Genomic DNA, 21,815 nt, shown 5'->3' with positions numbered 1-21,815 from the left:
TTTATATGCACGTATAAGTTTAATTCTCGTGTTGTAGGGAAACCTGCTACTAGTAAGTTGACAACGATGCCTTATTTCTACAGCTAGCATGTTTTTAACTTCCAAGGCGATTCTTCGAGTTTCATTTCATTTTATTTTTATTGTTTTAAATATAAGAATTTAAACATGAAATGAATTCATTAATTTGCCTTCAACTAATATTTATTGCTAAAATCTACACCTATAGATTTCGTTTCATTGTCCAGTGAATTTTTTTTGTAAATAAATAAAACTGAAATATCATATTTGATAGGGTCTTTTGATAATAGACATGAACATGAATCACTTTTGATAATACTGTATTCTCTTCTGTACTGTTTTAATTTAGACATTGCAAATTATGGCAAAATTTTAACGGCTACGGGTTATGCAAACACCAGGTGGGGGTTGATTTTTTGACACGTGCTTCGAAAATTAATAAGCTCATTATCCGATCGACTGCACATTGAGAATTCTTGATAGGTGATAGTAAATATCGCAATATCAGAATAATAAGCAGCAAGAAGAAAGTATTATACATTAATTGTGAAATTTGATTAATTATATTGCATTAGTTCTCACGCAAAAGACTTTTTTAAATTAACCAATAAAATTTGAGTTTCACATCAAAGAAGGTTAACTCAATACAATTCAACCCTATATCAATTATCAAAATTATTATTGCTTAACTAAAATTTGATATTTCAAATTTACAACCAAACCAGCACGTATCCGTTTTAATTTCTCGCAACAAATTTGTAGATTATAGATAATTAGTAGTAGCAATTGGTAAATATTTGATAAGGCGTTGGGTTGAGAGTATGTATATAATGTTGATCCTTATCCATCGTTTTTAAATATAAGTGATCTACTGAGCCCTAGAATTTTTACTTAAAAAAAACTTTAAAACGATCATTTGTTTTCTTTCCTTGCATATATTTTTTTACTGTTCAGACCATTAAAACATTTCCTTTTGTTTCGAAAGGACAGTAGTAAAATGGTTTAAAAGTGAAACGTGATATTTTTGGTCAGGGTCAGTTAAGAGCTGCAGTTCAGAGTAAAGAACTACTACTCTTGATTTACTGATTTAAAAAATGGTATAGAATATAACAGAATAGAATATTTTATTGTATTTAAGTATAAGTTTTATTGTATTTACATATCTGCACATATAAGAGATGCAAATTTTGTTTTCTCTCTTATTTTTACATCTTTACATTCATTATATTACAGTAATTTATCAATGCAAAAACATCTACAATTCAGTATCATGTGTACAGTAAATAATATTAATATATACATAAATTTCTTAACAAATATTATGTTTTTTCGTTACTATTACATTAATTAATTGTACAATCAAAATAATTATATTGCATGTAATATATTACATATCATTATTACAAATTATATTATGGTCAAATAAAATCTCTAGCAGATCCTATCATCCAACACAAAAGCTCTTCAAACTTCAATGCAACCGATATAAAATAAGTCATTTATTTTTTTAATATCCCAGCTCTCATTTAATAACCATACTAATTTTTCGTCACTGTTGAGCAATGGTGGTGCATTCTTTAGCCAGTTTTGTAACCTTTTTTCATAACGTCGAATATTTGGGCACTCCCATTTTATTGGTGCCAAAGTTTCCCTCAAAATGCAGATTGTGCACAGTCAATGGAGTTTGCAATGCCATTAAAAAAGAATCTAATTGCTACGGTACACGATAGTCTTAATTGCACTATAATTCTCGGCTTGGCAATGGAAATACTTTGAAGCAAATAATAATAATAAAGAGAGGAAAAGTTGTTGAAAACGGAACCATTGCATAAGTCAATGTTAAATGAATACAGATTACTCTCTTTTGTGCTTACATCACCTGAAAAATGGGAAGGTCCGAAACTTAAACGACAAGCCAGTTGACATTGCAATATTTTTAAAGAAGTGATGAAAAGTTGGAAGTGAACAAAACATATTCAAAAGACCTCCTCAAAAGCTTTACCACTCATTTTTTACTTGAAACTAACACTTTACTTAACCAGTTTTTGACTCCATTCAAAATTTGGGCGCTAGGAAATTCAAGACCAAACAAAAATTTTTTTTATGAATTGGTCTTTTATTATAGTTATAAGGAATTGTAGTTTATAATTTAACATTTATTTATATCTTGAATATGAATGTCTCCTATTAATATGCTTATGCAATTTATTTTTGTAATACCCACTATTTAATGATATATACTCTGTTCCAACGATGTTAAAATACTTAGATGTAGCCGAGGATAGGACATATTTCTTATCATATTTTGTTTAGTACTTGTTATATCTGTACAATTCATTGGATTGGGGTAGGCCCGAAGCGTTACAATTCAACGATAGGAGATTATAGCAGAAAATTATCATAAAAGTAATATAATAATTAGAAAGACTTGCGATAATTTCTACAACCACCCAAATTTTTTGTTCTACAATTTTGAATACGAGACAGCCAAATTGTCTATGATGTATCTCGAATGTCGATTTTTTTGCTTTTATCAGTTATTAGTTATAGGTAGAACCAAAAAATGCCAATCAATTATAAACGTCAAATCTTATACCCAAGTTTGGTCGTGAATTATCTCAAACACACTTAAATGTGCATATAACGTACGTAACCTACTTTCAATAAATTAAAAAATAATGGGTTTAATGAATTAGTGTCAATTTTCAAGACAAATTAAAATGTCCTTAATATTGCCTATTGAACGTTCACAACACAAAGCTACTGTGTTATACATAAGCTGGATTGGAGGAAACACAAAAATCCGATTTTTTGCACAAGGATTGAATGAAAAAAAAAACAAATATGATTTAATTCAAAGTATTTACCATCTTTTTCCATCCTAAGCCATTCTTTCTATGTTAGATTTGTATGAACTAAGTTTTAATAGCCAAGCCTATTTTGCGTGTGATGAAAAATTATCGGACGTTCGTTCACCAGAATATGGTTATTCCTGGGTACCAGTCGTGGCTGTTTGTAACATTTTATTCCATTTAGTCAATTTCTTGGCAGTACCACGTTGAATTGGTTGTTTTCCTCCTCCTCGTAAGAAAAGAAAAATTGATTAACATTTATCCTCTTTAAGAATTTGTTTTGGCCCGGAGACTGATCAAAACCTAATGACCTGATCGGCGACTTGATCCATTTTTTGTCACATGGTATTATGCACGCAACAAACGACTCATTTTAGTGCCTTGCAAGCGAAAAACACAAATCTGTGACGTCTCTGCAGTTGTTCATTCACCAATCGTGATTTTTATCTTTTCCTTCTAATTTTAAGCGACTTGAAAATGTCCTGCTTGTCAAGATGTACTGCAAGTTCTCTGACGGTTTGATGAAGATTACGACGCACATCTGCATTTTGTCACCGTTTAATGAAGGAGGTCTTTTGAGGGTTGGCTGTCAAATGTACCATCTTTTCAAGAAAACTTTGCAGACCAAAAATAATAGTTATTGAAACTCTTTTTGTCAATTCGTTGAAAACTTGATTAATATACCTTCATTTATACATGCAATTATATATTGACAGTGCCAGACAAAAAGAAATAAATTGTTCCTTTCATGAAATAGAACAAAGAATTGAATATTATATTATTGGCCAGAATTGAAAAAGTCTGTGCCAACGTTTATTAACGCTTGCGAAATTTCCTTGGTGTCTAAATATGAAAGGAGTTCTGTGGGTCTAAATTTAGGTTAAGGAAGATTTTGCATGTTGGCATGTTAAATTAATAAATTGTTGACAACCGTTGATACATTTTCAATTACCCGCTTCATAGACTACAACACCATCTAGAGACAATCAACTTAAAGCCATTTGGTATAATTACTGGTGATCTAAAGATAGGACCTTTTCGATGGAGAATTGCTAAATTGCATCGAAACTAACTACATGCTTAAATTACAACTAATTTCAATCAACCGATCATGAAAAAACCAAAATAAATTAAAAGTAGAAAATTTAAAGTCAAAAACATTAAGTCGAGCAACGAAAAAACCTTTTTAATACTTCATTTGAATGTTAAACTGCCGAGTAAAAATAATTGCAAATTGCATGATAAAGTTGCAGGTCCCTTTTACCCCCTCAGCAGTCAAGATAAAGTGCATAACGACAACGTTGGGCCCCGTTGATAGAACTTGGACAGAGATTATTTTATTTTTTCTAGCAGACCTTCAAAATATTTTTGTGACTTTTTTGTATCAAGAGAGACAGTTATAAGTTACCTACTTCCATAAAAGATCATCTACAAGGGGTAACAACCACAATCACAAATTACAAATTATTAATACTTATTCAAATTTGATTCATTCAACAGTAGTTGAGTTTAATGATTTGTTTAACAATGTTCCATTCATATCTTACAATAATATTATCAAATTATGTGTGGAGAAGTTGTAAAACGAACAAAAGTATCAGGATTATCTGGTAAATCAAGTACGGAATGAAGTAAGTTTGACTCCCTCAATCGATTACCCATTTGAAAATAAGTCTTCAGGACCATGTTAAACTTAACTAAAAACCACCATACCCTATTATTTTGATAACATATGGACTATTTTATTATATACATATATTCAGCTTTGTTATAATATAAACTTACGTTTTAATTAAAAATAAGAAATTTTGTTTGAAAAACCGAACTTTAACCCTTAGAAGCTGATTTAGCAATTTCAATCTCCATTTAGAACTGGAAACAATATACTTGGATTTTCCTTTCACTTTTCAGTACATTGTAGTTAATAAAAGAAGTGTGTATAATTCCAATCAGTAAGCCTTGACTTAAATCATATCAAATGATAAACATCAATTTTCACCAGGTAAAAACTAGTTAAATGGTTCACATACCCTGAAAAAGGGTTAATATTTTACAGTTCCTATTTGATTACTGCAAAAGGACTTAAACGCCTTAATTAAAAATTTTGTTTAGAAATGAAGGATTAATTTTATTTATTGTATAATGCAGGGCTCAGTTACATAATTGTAGCTACTGAAACTCCCGCATATTTCGAATATCGAATAATTTAAGTAAATCATGGTTTTGTTAACATTTTCTTGAATACCTGCTGTTTGATGAACCTGTAGTTTGATAATTAAGCTAATCCTTGATGTCGAAAAGCCGATACACATCTGTCAGTCCGAACAGCAAGGATAGTCGTGCCAAAAAGTTCCGAAACAACCAAACTACATCATTTGTTACCATTTAGTGATGGAATTCCTTATATGCCCTTATATAGATCGTCCTATACCATTGCTATGTAGTTGCTAATTGCAAAAACCAATTTTTTGTACATTTGTGGGTATTCAATGCCAAATTTAATAAAAACATATTTTTTTCTCGATCAACTTATCATGTACAGGGTAATTCACTACTAGTCCGACAAAGTTCGTTCGTTCTTCACCTTAAAGCAAAAAAATCAAACAAAACACATGAAAGATAGACAGTAAACATAGTGAACAACTGTAGCAGAAAATTACGTTGATTTTTTTTGGTGCTTTTTTGTTAGGTTAAATTTAGGAAATAAATTGTAGCCTGGACAAAAATTTGAATTACTAGATTAACTCCACTCCCCATGTTTCACTTTTGCCACACACTTTTTGCCTATTTAGCATAAAATTTCTGCATTTTGGTTCGATTGAAGAAAAGGTATACCGTTACAAAGCTTAATAAACGAAGTTGTTACGGAATTTGCCAAAATTTACCGTGAATCTTTCAATCAAGGTTGCAAATTTAGTTTTCAGAAATTGTAAATTTAGCAGTTTTTTATAGATTAAATTTTTTTACCGAAAATTAAATTGAAAGTTTTAGAAGGGTGCCTTCTTAAAGGAAATTTAACGCTCTTTTCAGCGCTTTTTTTAGATTTCCCTAAAAATGAATATTTCAACAGCTACATGTAGATTTATAACGAAAATCGTAGAAAATTGAAGAAAAAAAATTGAATGTTTAATGATGAATTAAACTTTATTTATATCGTTATGTAAGTATGTTACAACATACTTATTTTAATGTACACCAAATTAAACGATATCAGAAATTCATAAGTTTAATCAAAAATATTTAATTATGATGATTTGAAAGGAAATTCACCAAAACACCGGAAAATCTTTTGTAATAAATTGTTAATTATTTTATTATATCACTAAATTATTGGTATTTCTTTCAAACCATCATAATTAAACATTTTTTATTAAAACTTATAATATCAGATTTCGTTTAATTTGATTCGCATTAAAATAAGTATGTTGTAGAATAGTTACATAACGATATAAGCAAACTTAAAATATAACAACAAACATAAAAATATTTATAGTTGTAAATAAACAACAAAATATGCGGTTTTATCTTTGAGTGAATTTTTAAAAAATATAAAACAAACTCGTAACTATAAACTCAAAAACTAAAAAAAAATTCTCTAACACAAGTGCAAAGTCAGGCGGAGCGATGTCTGGGATATGAGGACGCGAAGGAAAATGCTGCAATTCACTAAATTTCTTTCATTTCTGCATATTTCATATGCGAACGTCCAAGGGCGTTCATCAGTCATTTCGGAATTGCTTTATTCAGGCTGACAGAAGAGGGATATTTTGCATTTATTATAGACCTCTTTGAAAACCCTAGAAAGTTCAGGGTCAATTGCCAAACTCCACGTGCTAAGCATCTTGAACCAAACGTAAATCTTTGCAAACCACCGGCAATAAGGCCCGGCACGGCCAAGTGGCCTTGATGCTAACAAACTGCTGACGATTAGTAAAATTACTCAAAATTTCTCATTGCTTGCAATTTTCAACTTGTCGAAATGGGTTTTGATTTTTAAACATGACATGTTGTTTGGTTCGTGTCGCTGACATATCATGAGAAACCTGTGCGTTTTCTATCACCAAGTCGTCTGAGGATGCAATCCTGCAATGTGATGTTGGCCGAAAAATCACGATTGGCTTAAGTCTCGAGTGCTATGACATAGACATCAGTCTACCAACGACTAGGCACATGTTGGAATCCGTTCCGGTTGCCACATATCTGCACCAACACTGTCACCTTATAACTTACTATGTACTTATATCAATAGCATATCAAAAGGCGGCGATTTTTGAACATTCCCCAAGTAATTGATAAAATAGTAAATAATTATAATTGTAATGTTTTGCAACAACGTTAGATCACTAATTTTCTATATTATTTTTATAGTGAAGAAGAAGGTCTAGTCCACGACACCCAGTTAGGGGTGGTTTTACTCACGCGAAGAAAAGTAAATAAACATAAGTCTATAAAGTCTTTTCGGAGAATCTACGGAAGAGGTTCATCGTTATAAGACTATAACGAAAATCTTTTATGATAAAAAATTTATTTTTAATTTTAAAAACATAATTTATTTAATTTTGAATTTTGGTTTAAAAAAAATTTACTTTCGGTTAGAATATATATATTTGACTGTCACTATCATAAAAAGATAAGATAATCGATTGTCGTTTAAGAGGAACTTTGAGCTCTTTAGGCTATTAAATTGTTTATCCTATTGGCCTCCCGTTGTTCGCCTGTGGGATCGTTTTTCTTAATTACGGGATCATTGGCTCACTTTTAAGGCCGGCCTGAACAACTTTAAGATCATAATAATAAAGGGCAAAAGAATAGTCCCAAACTTCTTTCTTCATGTATCGTCTTAGATGTATGAATAAATAAATTAACTGGACCTCTAAAATACGTTAAAAAGGTTTTACATATTTCACAATTCTCCTGCACCTTTTACTGGTGTACAATTTTGGCAATTACAAAGATAAACTTTATAGATTACGCGTAATCAGTGTTCATAAACATTAACACTCATGGATTAGCGTACGTAACGAGTAAAAACCGGTTATCAGTCGTTTGTACAATTCTTATAAACAACAGTATTCGGTTCGTCGGAAAATGATGTGTTTTCCAGTCTTCAGACCCTGATTGTTAATATCTTATTTTTGTTTATTGTTTTGTTTATTTTATTTATTTATTTTTTATGTGCTAACGAGCAGTTATTGTAATAGTACTGGTATGTTTTCAATAAATCATGAAAGCGGACGACAAGTTACAGAAGCAGTTTCTGGACATGTGGCTAAAAGCATGCAATACATATTTTAACAAAGAACCTTGTATTTTGATATTTTGCAATATCAAGTTTTTTATATACGTTTAAATAAAATGCACGCAGCATACATATATTTACCAATTGAAATTGACGACTTTTCCAAATTGATCATAAAGGCTACATACGCTAAATAAAAAGTTATGGTCAACGGATGAATTAATTTGAAAGGGATATGACATTTTACAAGGTGGTCGTTATTTATATATCGTACATATTATTTTAAATTAATTTTAAATATATTTTATAATTTACAATATAATGTAATATATTTTTTATTTGTTGGAAAATTTCAAAAAAAGTCATTTATCTATGCTAATAGTATAAAGAGAGAAAGTTGGTTTGTATGAAACAGGTGATCTCGAAATCTACTGGTCCGATTTTGAAGAATTTTTTTTTAGACGCGTTCCTTATGATGATAGGAAGGACATCGAAACAGCTTTGCCACGTTATATTTTCATGATTTATAATAATACTATTCATACTATAATTATAATAATAGTATTGGTAATATTATGTATAATATAGATGATTGATCAAAAGATAGGTTTTTGTTTATATTTATTTATTCTCTCCAACTTACACACACAATGTTTTACTATGCTTTTTTTTGTACTTCATTTATTTTCATCTACACCTGTACATGTATTATATACAACCAGCCGATTGGATTTCAATTAATGATTGTGACATTACGGGCGTTTTAGAGAAAGCTACCCATTGGCAGCCGCTCTGGGTTAATAAACTAATATTAATCATTTATGAGGTCTCTTATCCATATTCTTTTCAGTAATTACGTTGAGTATGAGTTCAGTAATTATTGTTGAGAATGGACTAATCGTATTTGATCGTTAGTGTGGTGTTGTAATTTACTATGAAAACGTCTGTAATATGTTTTGATGGATGAAAAAACAATTGGCATGAAGATCTGTGTGAAGTGTGCTATTGTTTATGAAAAAGGGGCAGAAACAATTAGAATTAAAATTTTGGATTGGAAACTTTGTAAGCTTTGAATATTGAAATATTTGGCATAAGTTGGGCACCTGGACAGTTTACTAATGTTTAAAAAAACCATTCCATTTAAATTCCAAATGAAAAGGCTTCAGCCAGCTGGCAGTCAATTTTTTTATTGTTCTGTTTTTTACAACTGCATTTTCAATATGATGTATGAGTTAGACTCCACCCTAGGAGACTGATCAAAGGCTGTTGCGTAGCCAGCTTACAACGATACGACAATACTATACCTGGGCTAATAACACATTTTCCCGAAGGAAGCTGAGTCAAGAAGTAGACGGATATCCCAGCATAAAAAAAAAGACAATGCACTCGGAAGAGTACATAACGTTCACCCAAATCAGTCAGTGTTTCCATCTCATTATATCCGCGTGTCTACTTCTTTTCCGTATTTGCGCACGATAAAATGGAGAATTAAAAGAACTTGCCAAGCAGCTTGCAAAGAATACGGTCTTTTAGAAGATGATGAGAAAAGAGAAAGACCTTAAGAGATGCCGTGATTTCTCTGTCGGGCTTTTAATTGAGAGAATTATTTGTATTCCCTATCAAACTATCTTTCGCCATAACGATTAAGGACAAACGTATAAATATTTATATTATATTAGATTTTTGGAAGAATGTTTCTCACACGTACAATTAAACGTCGGCTTCTCAAGGTCCAAATCAATAAATAAAGTTTCCGTACAAATAACAAATTTGTAATTTTCATACTACCCTAGCGAAGCCGGGGGGCGACTGCTACTATGACTGTAAAAGAAACAATACGGCCTTCTTTCAGTAAGAGAATTTTACGATTTCTAATTTGTTTAATCATTATTATATATTGGAGTTATAATGAAATAAAATTATGGTTAATGACTGGGCTGTAGTAACCGTGAATCTTGATTTTGTTAATAATTATAACATCAATAACAACAGATTAATTATATATTTTTTAAAAGAAAACTTTTTGTAAAATTATGTATTTTTGTATCAGAAGTCTACAGGAAACTTACAGCAATGTTAAGACCATGGTAATAAAACTTGGCAATGTTTATTTTAGAAAGTTCTTATTTTATAGTGTTATTACATATAAATGATAGATCTTAAATATATTTTATAATTTATAATATAATGTAATATATTTTTTATTTGCTATACACTTTCAGAAAAGTCATTTTACAATAGACATGTAGTAATTTAAAAATAATGCAAATTCTGGAATTATCTTAATGTCATTTAGTCATTTAATTTACTACAGAATATACACAAGGTAACAGTGTTGGTTAATTTAAAAATGAACTTTATCTTCCAACTGCAGCAAGCACGAAATTTGTGATTTCCACAAATTGTGCCGGCGTTGAATTTCTACTTGAGTAGTAAGTTTTAATTTTATGTCTAAATTTAAGTTTAATGTTTAAAAACAGAAGAGAACAGTACGACTTGCTTTGCAGCCGAAACCTTCCTGAAGTTCGAAGGATATTTCTTATGTATAATAAACATGCGTTCCGTCAGCCCTAGGCAGCACGAGGCACAAGCAAACAATGATGTATTGACGCTACCTCCGTTTCAAACTATTTTTAGCTAATAACATAGAGTTCTGGATAACTGGACGGCTCATAACTATAGCACTCATTACAACACAGCTTTAGAGTCATGCCGGAAGAGTAGGCTATTTATTTAACAGTATATGCTAGACTCGTAGATGCATTTATTTGTAAATTGACAGAATAAAACAATCAGTGCATGGGTGCAATAATAAAAAACTACAATAATGATGCTTATCATTTAAACGAGTTACACTTTTATCTATTAATATAGTGAGTCATAAAAAAGCTAATTTAAAAATAATTTTGTTTTGATACAACTTTTCTAATATTCAAAGTATAATAATAATAATAATAATTTAAGAACAAAAAGAAATATATACAAAACAAAGTAAATTAACATTATACGGTACATGGTAAGTACCGTCTGGCTGATCATATACCATCCCTATTCAAAGTATATACAGTTGTTTTCTTGTATTCTATTGTTTATTGCCATCTCGAGGCCAGGTATTGGATTCCTTCGCAATACTACTCTTTGTGTTTTGAAGAATTCTGCAACTCCATTTTGAACCTCATCCAGAGAATTAAAAGATTTCCCTTGAAGATAATGGGCCATGGACCGGAACAGATGGTAGTCGGAAGGTGCTAAAAGTATTGACTGTAAGCAGAGTGACGGAAAAGCTCAATTCCATCCAATTTTTTTTCACGCGCAACGAGAAGCATGTGGTCGGGCGTTATCTTGTTTAAACAAAACCCGATTTCTATTCCCAATTAATCCTGGGTAACGCTGGGTCGAAACGTAGTATATTTTTGTAACTGCTCACGATAAAGTTTTGAATCAATGGTTTGACCTTACAGAATGAATTCATAATGAATTATGCCTTGGTAATTCCAAAATACAGAGAAGATTGTCTTTTTGTCGATTGTTTTGTCTTGTTTAGTGACTGGTAGAGCAGGCTGACTGCAGTCTAGCCATTGTTGGGGGTTTCTCCAATATATCCACTTTTCATAGCAAGTTAGGATTCTTTTGATCGATGACGAAGGTCATTTGGGTTTTTCAAAAGATGTTGACAAAGTTCTACAAGGCGTCTTGCCTGCTCAATGGTCAACTCATGATGAATCACTCTTAATGGATCGATTCACTTTCCCCAAGTTATGGAGTCCACGATTTATGGTGGATTGGAAAACTCCAAGATCTCTTGCCAATGGGTCTGCCTTAACAGAGTCCCGCAGAGGTGCCTCATCGAATGATGGTTTTCGTCTAGAAACCCTCTTTCTTCACGAGCCTGATGTCCCGGCTTCAAATTTCTGGAACCATCTGCACACTGTCCCTTCAGACAGAGCATCCTCTTCTTCAAATTGCCGCACCAAGCGGTTTCTTTCGGCAGCGGAAAACTTACTTTTCCAATAATAGCGTAAGATAAAACTTGAGGCAAGACGGAGAGCATTTTTTTACATATACATTTAGTACAGACAACGGATCAAAGTGGTATCAAATCTAATTGGATTTGAAAAACAAATAAAGGCTATAGGGGATTACAATTTCGAAAAAAATGAAATCGGTCATGTTTTATTACTCACCCTATTACATATGTAAGTGCACACCAGAAGATCATTCATAAATAGTTATTAAGGCCTCATTAAAATACGAAAATGTCGATAGGAAATCTCAAAAAAACCAATAGAATTTGCTATTTGGCGAGTTGAGGATAGAAGCCTTTTATCGACACAACCAATAATTCCATGCAATCCATCAACGATAATTTCTCGATTTACATAAGCAATCTTAGTTTTTCATCGAGCAATGCGGCCAGTAATTATAGCGTAATACAGCCACCAAAGAAAATTATTACAGCTCACAAAAAAATGATGAAAAAAGCAGTAAACAGTGTTTCGCAACCTTTTTTCTTTGACAACCTCGATATTTAATTTTGAAGTGTTTTTATCGAGCCCATTGACTTCAAACTTCATTAGTTGCATTTTATGTATAATTAATATTTTATAGGCGAGGCAATTGAAAATTTTAAATAAAAATATCGTTATGCTTTATTAATCGACTCAGAAAAGACAAAGAAATTAAACGTTGTCTCATTACTCAGAGAGTTCAAACTTGAAGATATTTTTTACAAATTTAATTCCTTTATGGTTTTATAGTGAAATTTTGAAGGGCGCCGGTGGCCGCAACGGTTAGGAGCTCATCCCGGGTTCGAATCCAGCAGCCCTGAATTCAAACCCGACAAATGGCCTTTTTTTCAAAAACAACGGCACCCCGAGGGTTGATATGGCCTCGTAGTAAAAATAAATAAATAAAATAGTGGAATTTTACGCGCTGATGTCTCGACATTTCTAAAGGGCCGAAGACCTGTAAGATAAGCAAGAGCCAAACTAAGGAAACGAAAATTGTGAGCTTTTCTCTTAACGTAGTCTGGCAATGAAGCTTAATCGTTTTCGATCATTTTGATCCAGAGCCAAAAGAGAAATTACAGTCATTGTAAAATGATCCCAAAAGCCAGGAAAACTGACAAATCGAGTAATAATCGACAAAGCGACCTCGCGTCCGCTGTTTTTTTTTTTCTTTTAATGTGCAGATTTCAACAACCGAGGGCAGGTCTATAAATGAATATTCGACAAAATTGTAATAAAAAGCCGTCCGACGTTCTGATAAATGTTACGTCAACAGTTATCTAAATCCGTTGTCATCAACGGCCGACAATCATACATTATTTGTTTACTACTGATAATTATTTATTTACGAGACGATGCCAGCCAGTGTCTATAGGCGTCTTTAACATGCTCGCCCCTCTCAAAAGGTAATACTAAAAACATCTTAAAACACGACGAATGGAGACGAGAATATTTTTAGATTTGTCAACAAAATAAAAGGATTTAATCAGACGGTAAAGAAACGTCAGATTGCAATATAGAAAAAGATTTCGGGTATGGAAATTTCAAATCAGACGTAATTAACTAGGTATCGTTTCTTCTGTCTTTTCCTAAGTCGGGAGCAAAAGCTCTCGATGTAAATTTGAACGATAACAAACTCGGGACGGCGAAATACAACTGAAGAAAGCAGGCGATTACCTGCACATGTAAAAATTGACTTTGGGCCGACATTTAAAACCTCATTTAATTTCCATATAATGTTAATAAAGTTGTTGACTTACCAAAGTATGTTCGTAGGCATGCTGGTCCTTTGATCTTATTTGATCCATTGCACAGAAAATAAAACTTTTCCCGGGTGAAACGATGTAATTGAACGAAAATTTCTCCAACTGTAAAACGTTTACTCGTACATCATTCAAAGATGGTAAAACAAAAATAAAAATAAAAAATGATAAGAGTAAGAAGAAAAAGGTGAAAATGATACGTGTTTTCCTACTTAATTGTCTAAGCTTGTGGACTGATCGACACCTCAGCCGGTTGAGGGGAGGAATGGCCAGCCGTGAGGCGTGGAAGTGGAAGTGGAAGTGGCAGAAGGAAGAAGAGGTGAGAGCGAGGCGCGAGCTCCCTTCCAATTTCCATGCCTGATCAACTTAGCGCCCGTCCACGTTCATTGACAAGCTTTTGATGACATTCGTCAAAAGCTGCCGACGAAATTAACACTTTTTGCGACCGACCCAAATCGTTTTACGGTTTACACGAACTTTTTCTCGAAAATCGTCTTTTATTTTCGGAATTTCGATTTTTTTTAAAGAAAAATTGGAGGTTTCGTTACGTTCAAACGGGAGAGTAGGGATTTTTTACACTAAAAACGTTCCATTCCGTACGTTTTGAGGACGCAGAACACAAAGTTTATTGCAATGCTAAAGTGAAAATAAGCTTTTGAACCCCTATGTAATCACAATTGTCAAGACCAGTCTTCCTAAACAGTTTTTATTTTCGCTTACTTTGTATTTGAAATTGTATTAATTCTGCCTTCCTCCATCTAATACATTGAACAAAATGATCACGAGTAAACGACTAAACACAAATTAACTTTTTTTTATCAATTCCCAAAAATATATTAGTAAGCAGGTAGCTATTTGATAATTAAACTTGCGAAATTTTCAGTGGGTCTAAAAACTTTTACTCTTAAATTAGACACAAGTGCAGGAAATAAATTAGAAACTCTCAACTAGAATGGAACAAACAACTAGAATCATTTCTTCTGTTTACCAGCGTATAATTGAAATGTTTTAATTCAAAGATACAAAAGAAAAATGTTAAACTAAAAAAAAAAACTTGTGTTCAAGGTGATTTTTGTGAATGACTATAAACATTAATGTATACTTTTGGATGTTTGCTTAATTCACTCTGATCAGTGGCTACCTAACACCAATAAGTACAGCAGTGCAGGGGTGCAGTGGAAGCTCCCCAAAATCAATATTTCAACTTTTCATTTTATTTATTTAGACTGTCATAATTGTCCTAGTCTATGGAAAAAATACCTACCGTCTTAATAAATTATTAAAAACAACCCTCAGAAAGTAAAAATTATAAATGTAATAATATATATATAATACAACACAAAATATAATTATAACAATATAATGTAAATCATTTTAACAATTTGTGCTTTAGCCTCAATTTATTTAATTTTTAAATTACATAAAATAATAGTAACAGTAAAAGAAAAATTTGTGCTACAAATATTAGAACAACTTATTTTTTAGTAGAAATATACATAGTAAAACAGTATAAACGTACAATGTGGAATTTATATATCAATAATGTGCTTTATTAATAATAAGCAAATATAATTGTAATTAAATTAAAGAGATATTAATCTAAAAATACCAAGTGTTGTTATTTTAGAAGATTTACAAAAATAATTTTTTCACATTACACAACATTGCACTTTAATTATTAAGAGCTGGGGGCTTCGGTGACTGGATGTTTATCATCTCCAAATGATCTAGCAATCCAAACTAAAAAGAAAAAAAAATGGTTAAACTAAATATTTCTGAACATTTTGAAAACAAATTTATTTTATTTACATTTAAAAATGTAATTATTTATGGTTGTCAGTTTAACTTGAAAAAGGTTCTTTTTCTTTATAGGAAAATGTTTCTAAAAATGTAATTTACAATTAGAATACAAATATTCACATTATTATTATTTATTGTTATAGAAATGATCTGTAAAATAAAAGTTGGCATTGGTCTTAATACACAAAATACAATTCAGTTGTCGTTCAGTCTGATCCGATAAGACATCTATGTGTATTTTGAGTATCCTTAGAATGTACACATATGAAATAATTAGTTAAGTGCAACAATATTATTCTTTATGCTTAATTATTTATTAAAAAATGGCAAAACGTGCCCAGATTGCAGAAAATCAATCTCAAAAAGGCTTCTAAAATCAAGTGTGTAGGGTCGTCGGTGGCCGCAAGGTTTAGTCTTTGACACGGCGTTCATCACTGTAAGGTAAAGGTCCCGGGTTCGAATCCAGCGGCCCTGCATTCGAACCCGACATACTCACAAATGGGCTTTTTTTTCAAAAACACCGGCACCCTGAGGGTTTATACGACCTCTGCTGTTGCAAACCCTTGTAAAAAATATATATATATAAAACAATAATAATCAAGTGTGGTGAGTGCCTGCAATTTCATCCTGGAGCTTGTGTTAACATGACTGTAGTTGATATTCAGACCATTGTTGAAGAGGACAATTGAGGTGATATATTACCCATTTTAAAATTCGACATAGAACTCTACTTGTTATATTTGACAAATGAGTCAGAAGCTAAAGCAATTTTGAGCATTTTAAAAGAGTTTTGTAAAGAATTGAACTAAAAATAGCTTGAAGAAATACTGGAGAAGTAGATTGAATTCTTGCACAGTAAATTTAATGAATTTGCTTCGGATGTTGAAAATAAAAAAAAAAGTAAAAATCAATGATCTGGTCTCACAAGTGAAATTCTTGCAACTAAAAGGATGGAATTTCAAATGCCAGTACAAGAAGGGAAATTCATATTGACAGGAATGAGGAAAAATCTCTACTAAAACAAATGAAATTAGGGGAATCCTTAGGGATAATGTAATTGCATTACATAGTAATTACACCCTCTACATGTATTGAGCAAGAACAAGATAGCCTTGGACTTTTCTGTGAATAAAGAAATAGTGAATGTGTTGTAGACTTCTGATAATACACAGATGAACTCTAAGCTCAGCCATTATCGCTTCCTTCATCAGAATATTGGCAAAGCAAAATCAAACGAAATGTCTACTACATGGCATCTGGATTTATGGTGAAACCCCAGTTTGGATAAATAAAGCCCTGTTTAAAAGGAGTTAATTTATGTCTAAGACAAGGAAGTTGAGAAAGGAGCAGAATTACAGGTACTTACAGGCAAAAAATAGTAGCATATAAGAAAGAGAGACAATGAGGTTACAATAAAAGCCAAAAAGGAAGAAAATCTGGTAAATTTAAACTTGAAGAAATGATGAAGGTTGGGTAACTATGTACTAAAATTTAAAATTAGGATAATATTTAGCGGCATTAAAAACCAGTTTCTTATAGGAATATCGCATTCACTCTTACAATTCAAGAATACTGTCAACAGACATTTGTAACTCCTTCAACCTGATGATGAGCTCAAAATCCAGATAGTTAAAAACAACAAATATATGAGTAGGACCATAATTTACAAATTTTTTAATTGTTATAATACAAGTCGAAAATAAATAAAATCTGGGAAACATAATTAAATTATTGCCATTTTTAAATGTTATATTGGTATAATAATAACTATTTTTTTCCATTTCTCTGCTCTTTTTCCCCCCCAAATACACAGTCATTATTTATTTTGTTGACTTGCTTAGCTTTATGTAATACATATAATGATGTATTAACTAAGTTTCAAATTTTTGTATGAAGCACAGAATTTTACTGAAATTAAGGTAATATCAGTAGATGTAAAAGTTAAGAGTAAAATAAAGTTAAATTTTTCTCACAAAAGGGATTGTAATATCTAACAGAAATGGACAATAATTATGTAAAAAAATATCTAAAATAAATAGCTGTGAGATATTAGTGAGGTCTGTATTTATTTTCATAATCTCCATTCTTAGCAACGAATTATATAATTTAATTTTATTGATACTATTCTTGTGGTTAGAAAGATCTTTCTTAATCATCGTAAAGGGGGACCACGGTAGTCAAATGGTTAGTGTTTAAGACTCTCAGTTTGATCCTGCAACCGTTGGCTCGATTCCCACCATCGCCCTTGGCTTTTATTTACACTCCCCTTCCCCCAGGAAATACTACCATGTAAAATACATATGTACATCGTTTCTCTGGTTAATATGGAAAACATAAGTCCATTTTTTTTAAAATTTTTTTTTTATTGGCCTTATGATCTTGCATATTAGCCATAGTACGAATTCTTGTGTGTTCAAATTGGGGGTTATCGGGAAAAAAGGGCCAGAGGCGACGGTGGGAATCGAACCCACGACCCCGGCGTGAGAGTCTCTCATGCTAACCACTCGGCTACCGCGGTCCCCCATAAGTCCATTAAAACAATTAATTAAAAAATATATTAAAAAACTCTTCATCAACTTTTGGTTGACATCATTTTTCAAATCAAATAATTCCGTTTATATTGATAATATGATATATGGTATGATAATATATCTGATGAAATGACTTTTGAGAGATAAGAGTGGCATGATCTGGAAAGTTTGGACCTCCCACTTGCTGGCGTGGGACGCTCATCATGACCACTTTTCTATAAACAATGCAGAACGATGTTATTCATGCAATTACTCAAGGCCAACCATTACAATTCAAATAAAGAATAATTCTTTGTATATTCCTACATTTTTAGTTCATTGACAAAAATGAATTGTAACACTTACTTATCAAAATTAAAACCAATACTCCGACGATTGCACCAAGAATGAGTGTAAACTGCAGACAAAAAAAGTAGTTTAATAAACTTTAATTTTCATGAAAAATTTCCTTTTTATTTTTTAGCCATGTTGTTCAAAATGGTTCATTTAAAAACCTACAACAGACTAAAAAATTAAAGAAAAAAACTAGTTTATGTAAATATAAAATGTCCCACTCACTTTAAGGTTTTTCCACCACATCTTCCTTTTAAGTTTCATTGCCTGTTGTTCAAATTGGAAAGCCCCAACATTGAGGGCGTCTGCATCAAGAAAAACACACAAATGAAAACTTTTTTTTTGTCTAACCGTTTTAACACTCACCTGCTCTATCATCTAATTCTGACAACTTGTGATCTCTCTCCAGCACCTTGGCGATATTCACTTGCATTACACCTACAACCTGTAAAAGGAATAACATATTAATACTAACAACTACAAACTGAGATGGTTTGACTGTCACAGAGAGGGATTTTTTTGCATGAATTCAATTATTCACAAGATAAAGTTATCAATAGATTATATATCAAGTTCACTTTTTTAACATGTTTTATATTGAAATGTGGTGTAATAATTGGGCGATTGTAGACTTCATTACTTGGCATTTTGCTCTGCATTAAGGGTGTACAGAGTCAGATGGTTTGGCAAGATGATGCTAACTAGAGAGGAACTCCTGCAATACTGAAGTAGTTATGGATGGAAAAAAACAACTACCACCTTGGTGCTTGGAGTAATAGAAAATTTATCACACATTATAACAAATAAATTTAAGTTTATAGTGGGTGTTGGTCTGCGAGACTGTTAACTCACGCTGAATTGGCATAGGGTAACCAGAATTGGGCCTGTCATCACTCACAGTTTTATTAAATTACTCAAGCCCATTGCAGTAATGCACCATCTTCAGAGAAACTCAGGAGGGAAAATACAGGATTTCCTCAATGAAGATGGCAGAATGTTGAAACATGTTTGAGTAATTCAACGAACCCATGAGTGAAGACAGACCTAACAAGTGACCCTATGCCGGTTCAGAATGACAATCTGCCTGTATGTGACAATTGTACAGTTATTATTTTATGGAATTTTTTTCTCACACTAGCAACTTTTAGAGTAAAATTTCATTATCTAGTGGAAACACGTCTAACTAGCATAATCTTTTATTATCACTTTACGACAAAAAAGGACACATTCAAAAATTGATCCTTAATGAGTCCAAAACCTGGTGGAACAATGCCCCAGGAATGAAGCATGTGAAGAGTTTCACAGAAGGACTATCCAAAAGACTTGGAAAAGAATTACTAAGGGCAATGGTAACAGAACGATGATTCTGGTTGGACTCGTGCCTAAGAAGACACATGCACCGGATAGGAGTATAGACAAGAAATACTGTGCAGATATTGCTAAGAAGAAGAGGAGTCCACAGAACACGTTTTATGTGTTTATAAAGGTCTACGTAGATGCAGATTCTTGCAACTTTGAGAGTAAACGCTGCAAGCAAGACTCTACACTTAGGAGCCATTGGCAAGGCTAGGAAGTTGATAACAACCTGAATAATAAACAGAGGAGCCCGGCAGATCTACTTAGGTCGAGGTGCAACCCTGAACCCACCTCTTTTATCCCATTATTATCGCTTATCACAGTTTGAGAGGAAATAGCATGATATAACTTGAAAACCATCTCATCTTTGGAAAGTTTCAAGTGAAAATATAACAAAAGTAGCACAATTAACAAATTGTTTCATTTTATTTAATTTTACATTGACACCTTTATCTTTTGCGCAACTGTATTTTCTTGTATGTAGTGAAATAAATGTTCCTACAAGGCAGCAAAGCGACACACCAGTGAAAATTAATTCACATAATATTGAGTGTTTGGGTTTATAAACGAAATCTTAACTCACCCATTCCGAAGGAATCCTGTTTCCAATGCGGCATTATTAATAAATCGAAATATGTGATCATTTAAATCAATAGTATTTTGAGTAAAACTTTTTAATTTTGTACCTCATCCACTCTGGCTTGGGCCTGGCGAATCTTGTTGTTCTGGGCGGACGAAGTTCCTTCCATTGTTTCCATCTCCTATAACCTGTTGATGAACGTTACACACAAAATCAGAACGGAATCCAATCTACAAAAATCATTAGGTCAAAATAAAACGTTAAACCTCCGATGTATTTTTTTAAAATGTTTTTTACTTCAAATGAATGTTCGAGATTGAATTCTCAAAAACGACAAGCAGCCCTAAACTCGAGTCTAGTTGTTTTACCTTTTTTCTCGGTATAAACTCGTTAATATAAACGCTGATGTTCACAGAATAAGACAATGTTTGTAAAGTGTAAATTATCTATTTGTTTAAAACGAAAAAGGAAAGTTTAAAACTAGAAAGAAGGGAAAATTAACAGCAGAGTTACTTGGAGACTGACGTCTTTACATGGGATCTCGTTGTGACGTAACGGGCGTGAGTCATCGTATCACCAGGCGAAGCGGGGCGCGGAGTGGCGTCAAATTTGCAAACTACCGAGCAAGACAGACGTCGCGTCCGATGATGTCCGGGCGATGCAAAGCATAACATTTTTCATAACTGTGAAGTAATTAAATAGGCAGAAAGGCTTAAAACAGCTTGAAATATTTAGAGTTACAGTTCCTCACTGAAGATGGAGTAATCGCAGACGAAAAGCGTTTGCATAGCTCAAAAACCCGCGAGTGGAGACAGACCCAGCAAGTGACCCCATGCCGGTTCAACATGCGTTCACCGATTCGCAGACCAAAATCCATCATTAACTCTAACATGAGTTATTTCTTCGTTGGCCTCTTCCCCAATACGCATCCATAATTACATGATATCAGAAGGCCGATAAATGTAGGAATAGCATGTAAAAATTTAGCCAGTGAATGCATCCAAAGTCTTCAAAATCTGGGGCAACACAACAACCTTATTACATCATGAGCACCAGAACTCAAAATAATTTTGGGTAAAGTAAAAGCAAGAGGGCAGACGATGTGCAAGATCATAAATAGTCCCTGAACCTATTATTGGGATAATAAAAGCAAACACCAAAGCAATTAATATAACCAAGGCATTTTACAAAACAATAGTAAGGTTAAGATCCGATCACGGAATGTGTCTAATTTCATTAATCTCTACAGATTTAATATAATCCCGTCACCGAACTGTGAGGACTGCGGAACATATGAGGATCTCGAACACATCATTATGCACTGCAAGAAACGCGC

At 32.5% G+C, this 21,815-nt stretch overlaps 2 protein-coding genes across 5 annotated transcripts in view; both read right to left on the bottom strand.

The window, feature by feature from the left end:
* LOC106660798 (chloride channel protein 2) overlaps positions 1 to 14,364 on the bottom strand; it is a 31,459-nt gene extending 17,095 nt beyond the window's left edge. The window contains exons 1-2 of one of the 2 annotated variants that reach the window (XM_014383732.2): positions 14,092 to 14,364; positions 13,877 to 13,984 (exon numbers count right to left, since the gene is read on the bottom strand). In XM_014383732.2, the coding sequence (XP_014239218.1) occupies positions 13,877 to 13,924 (48 nt within the window). In that variant the 5' untranslated portion in view covers positions 13,925 to 13,984; positions 14,092 to 14,364. Of the gene's footprint in view, positions 1 to 13,876 lie in introns of both variants that reach the window. The other variant, XM_014383731.2, reaches the window with a different exon arrangement.
* An 896-nt stretch (positions 14,365 to 15,260) lies between these two features.
* LOC106660888 (synaptobrevin-1-like) lies at positions 15,261 to 21,037 on the bottom strand. Of its 3 annotated transcripts, none has more exons than XM_014383914.2 (6): positions 20,777 to 21,037; positions 20,586 to 20,709; positions 18,910 to 18,988; positions 18,769 to 18,848; positions 18,556 to 18,607; positions 15,261 to 15,619 (listed from the first exon to the last, which is right to left on the bottom strand). In XM_014383914.2, the coding sequence occupies exons 2-6, from the start codon at positions 20,655 to 20,657 to the stop codon at positions 15,558 to 15,560; spliced, it is 345 nt and encodes a 114-aa protein (XP_014239400.1). In that variant the 5' UTR covers positions 20,658 to 20,709; positions 20,777 to 21,037; the 3' UTR covers positions 15,261 to 15,557. The 3 variants fall into 3 exon arrangements, with proteins under 3 accessions (XP_014239400.1, XP_014239402.1, XP_014239403.1); XM_014383916.2 differs by having other exon boundaries at positions 15,264 to 15,619; positions 20,848 to 21,037; XM_014383917.2 differs by having other exon boundaries at positions 15,264 to 15,619; positions 20,586 to 20,667; positions 20,848 to 21,037.
* Between the last annotated feature and the right edge of the window lie 778 nt (positions 21,038 to 21,815).

This window comes from Cimex lectularius, unplaced genomic scaffold (genome assembly GCF_000648675.2).
Source record: "Cimex lectularius strain Harlan isolate CLEC.00 unplaced genomic scaffold, Clec_2.1 scaffold24, whole genome shotgun sequence".
Classification (NCBI taxonomy): Eukaryota; Metazoa; Arthropoda; class Insecta; order Hemiptera; family Cimicidae; genus Cimex; species Cimex lectularius.
This window is presented reverse-complemented; position numbering and strand designations above follow the sequence as displayed.

Coding starts and splice junctions, on each gene's coding strand:
- LOC106660888 (XM_014383914.2), bottom strand. CDS start 20,657: ATGGAAACAATGGAAGGAACTTCGTCCGCCCAGAACAACAAGATTCGC. Junction 18,849..18,909: donor AGAATTAGATGATAGAGCAG/GTGAGTGTTAAA, acceptor TTCTTGATGCAG/ACGCCCTCAATGTTGGGGCT. Junction 15,620..18,555: donor ATTGGTTTTAATTTTGATAA/GTAAGTGTTACA, acceptor TTTTCTTTTTAG/TTTGGATTGCTAGATCATTT.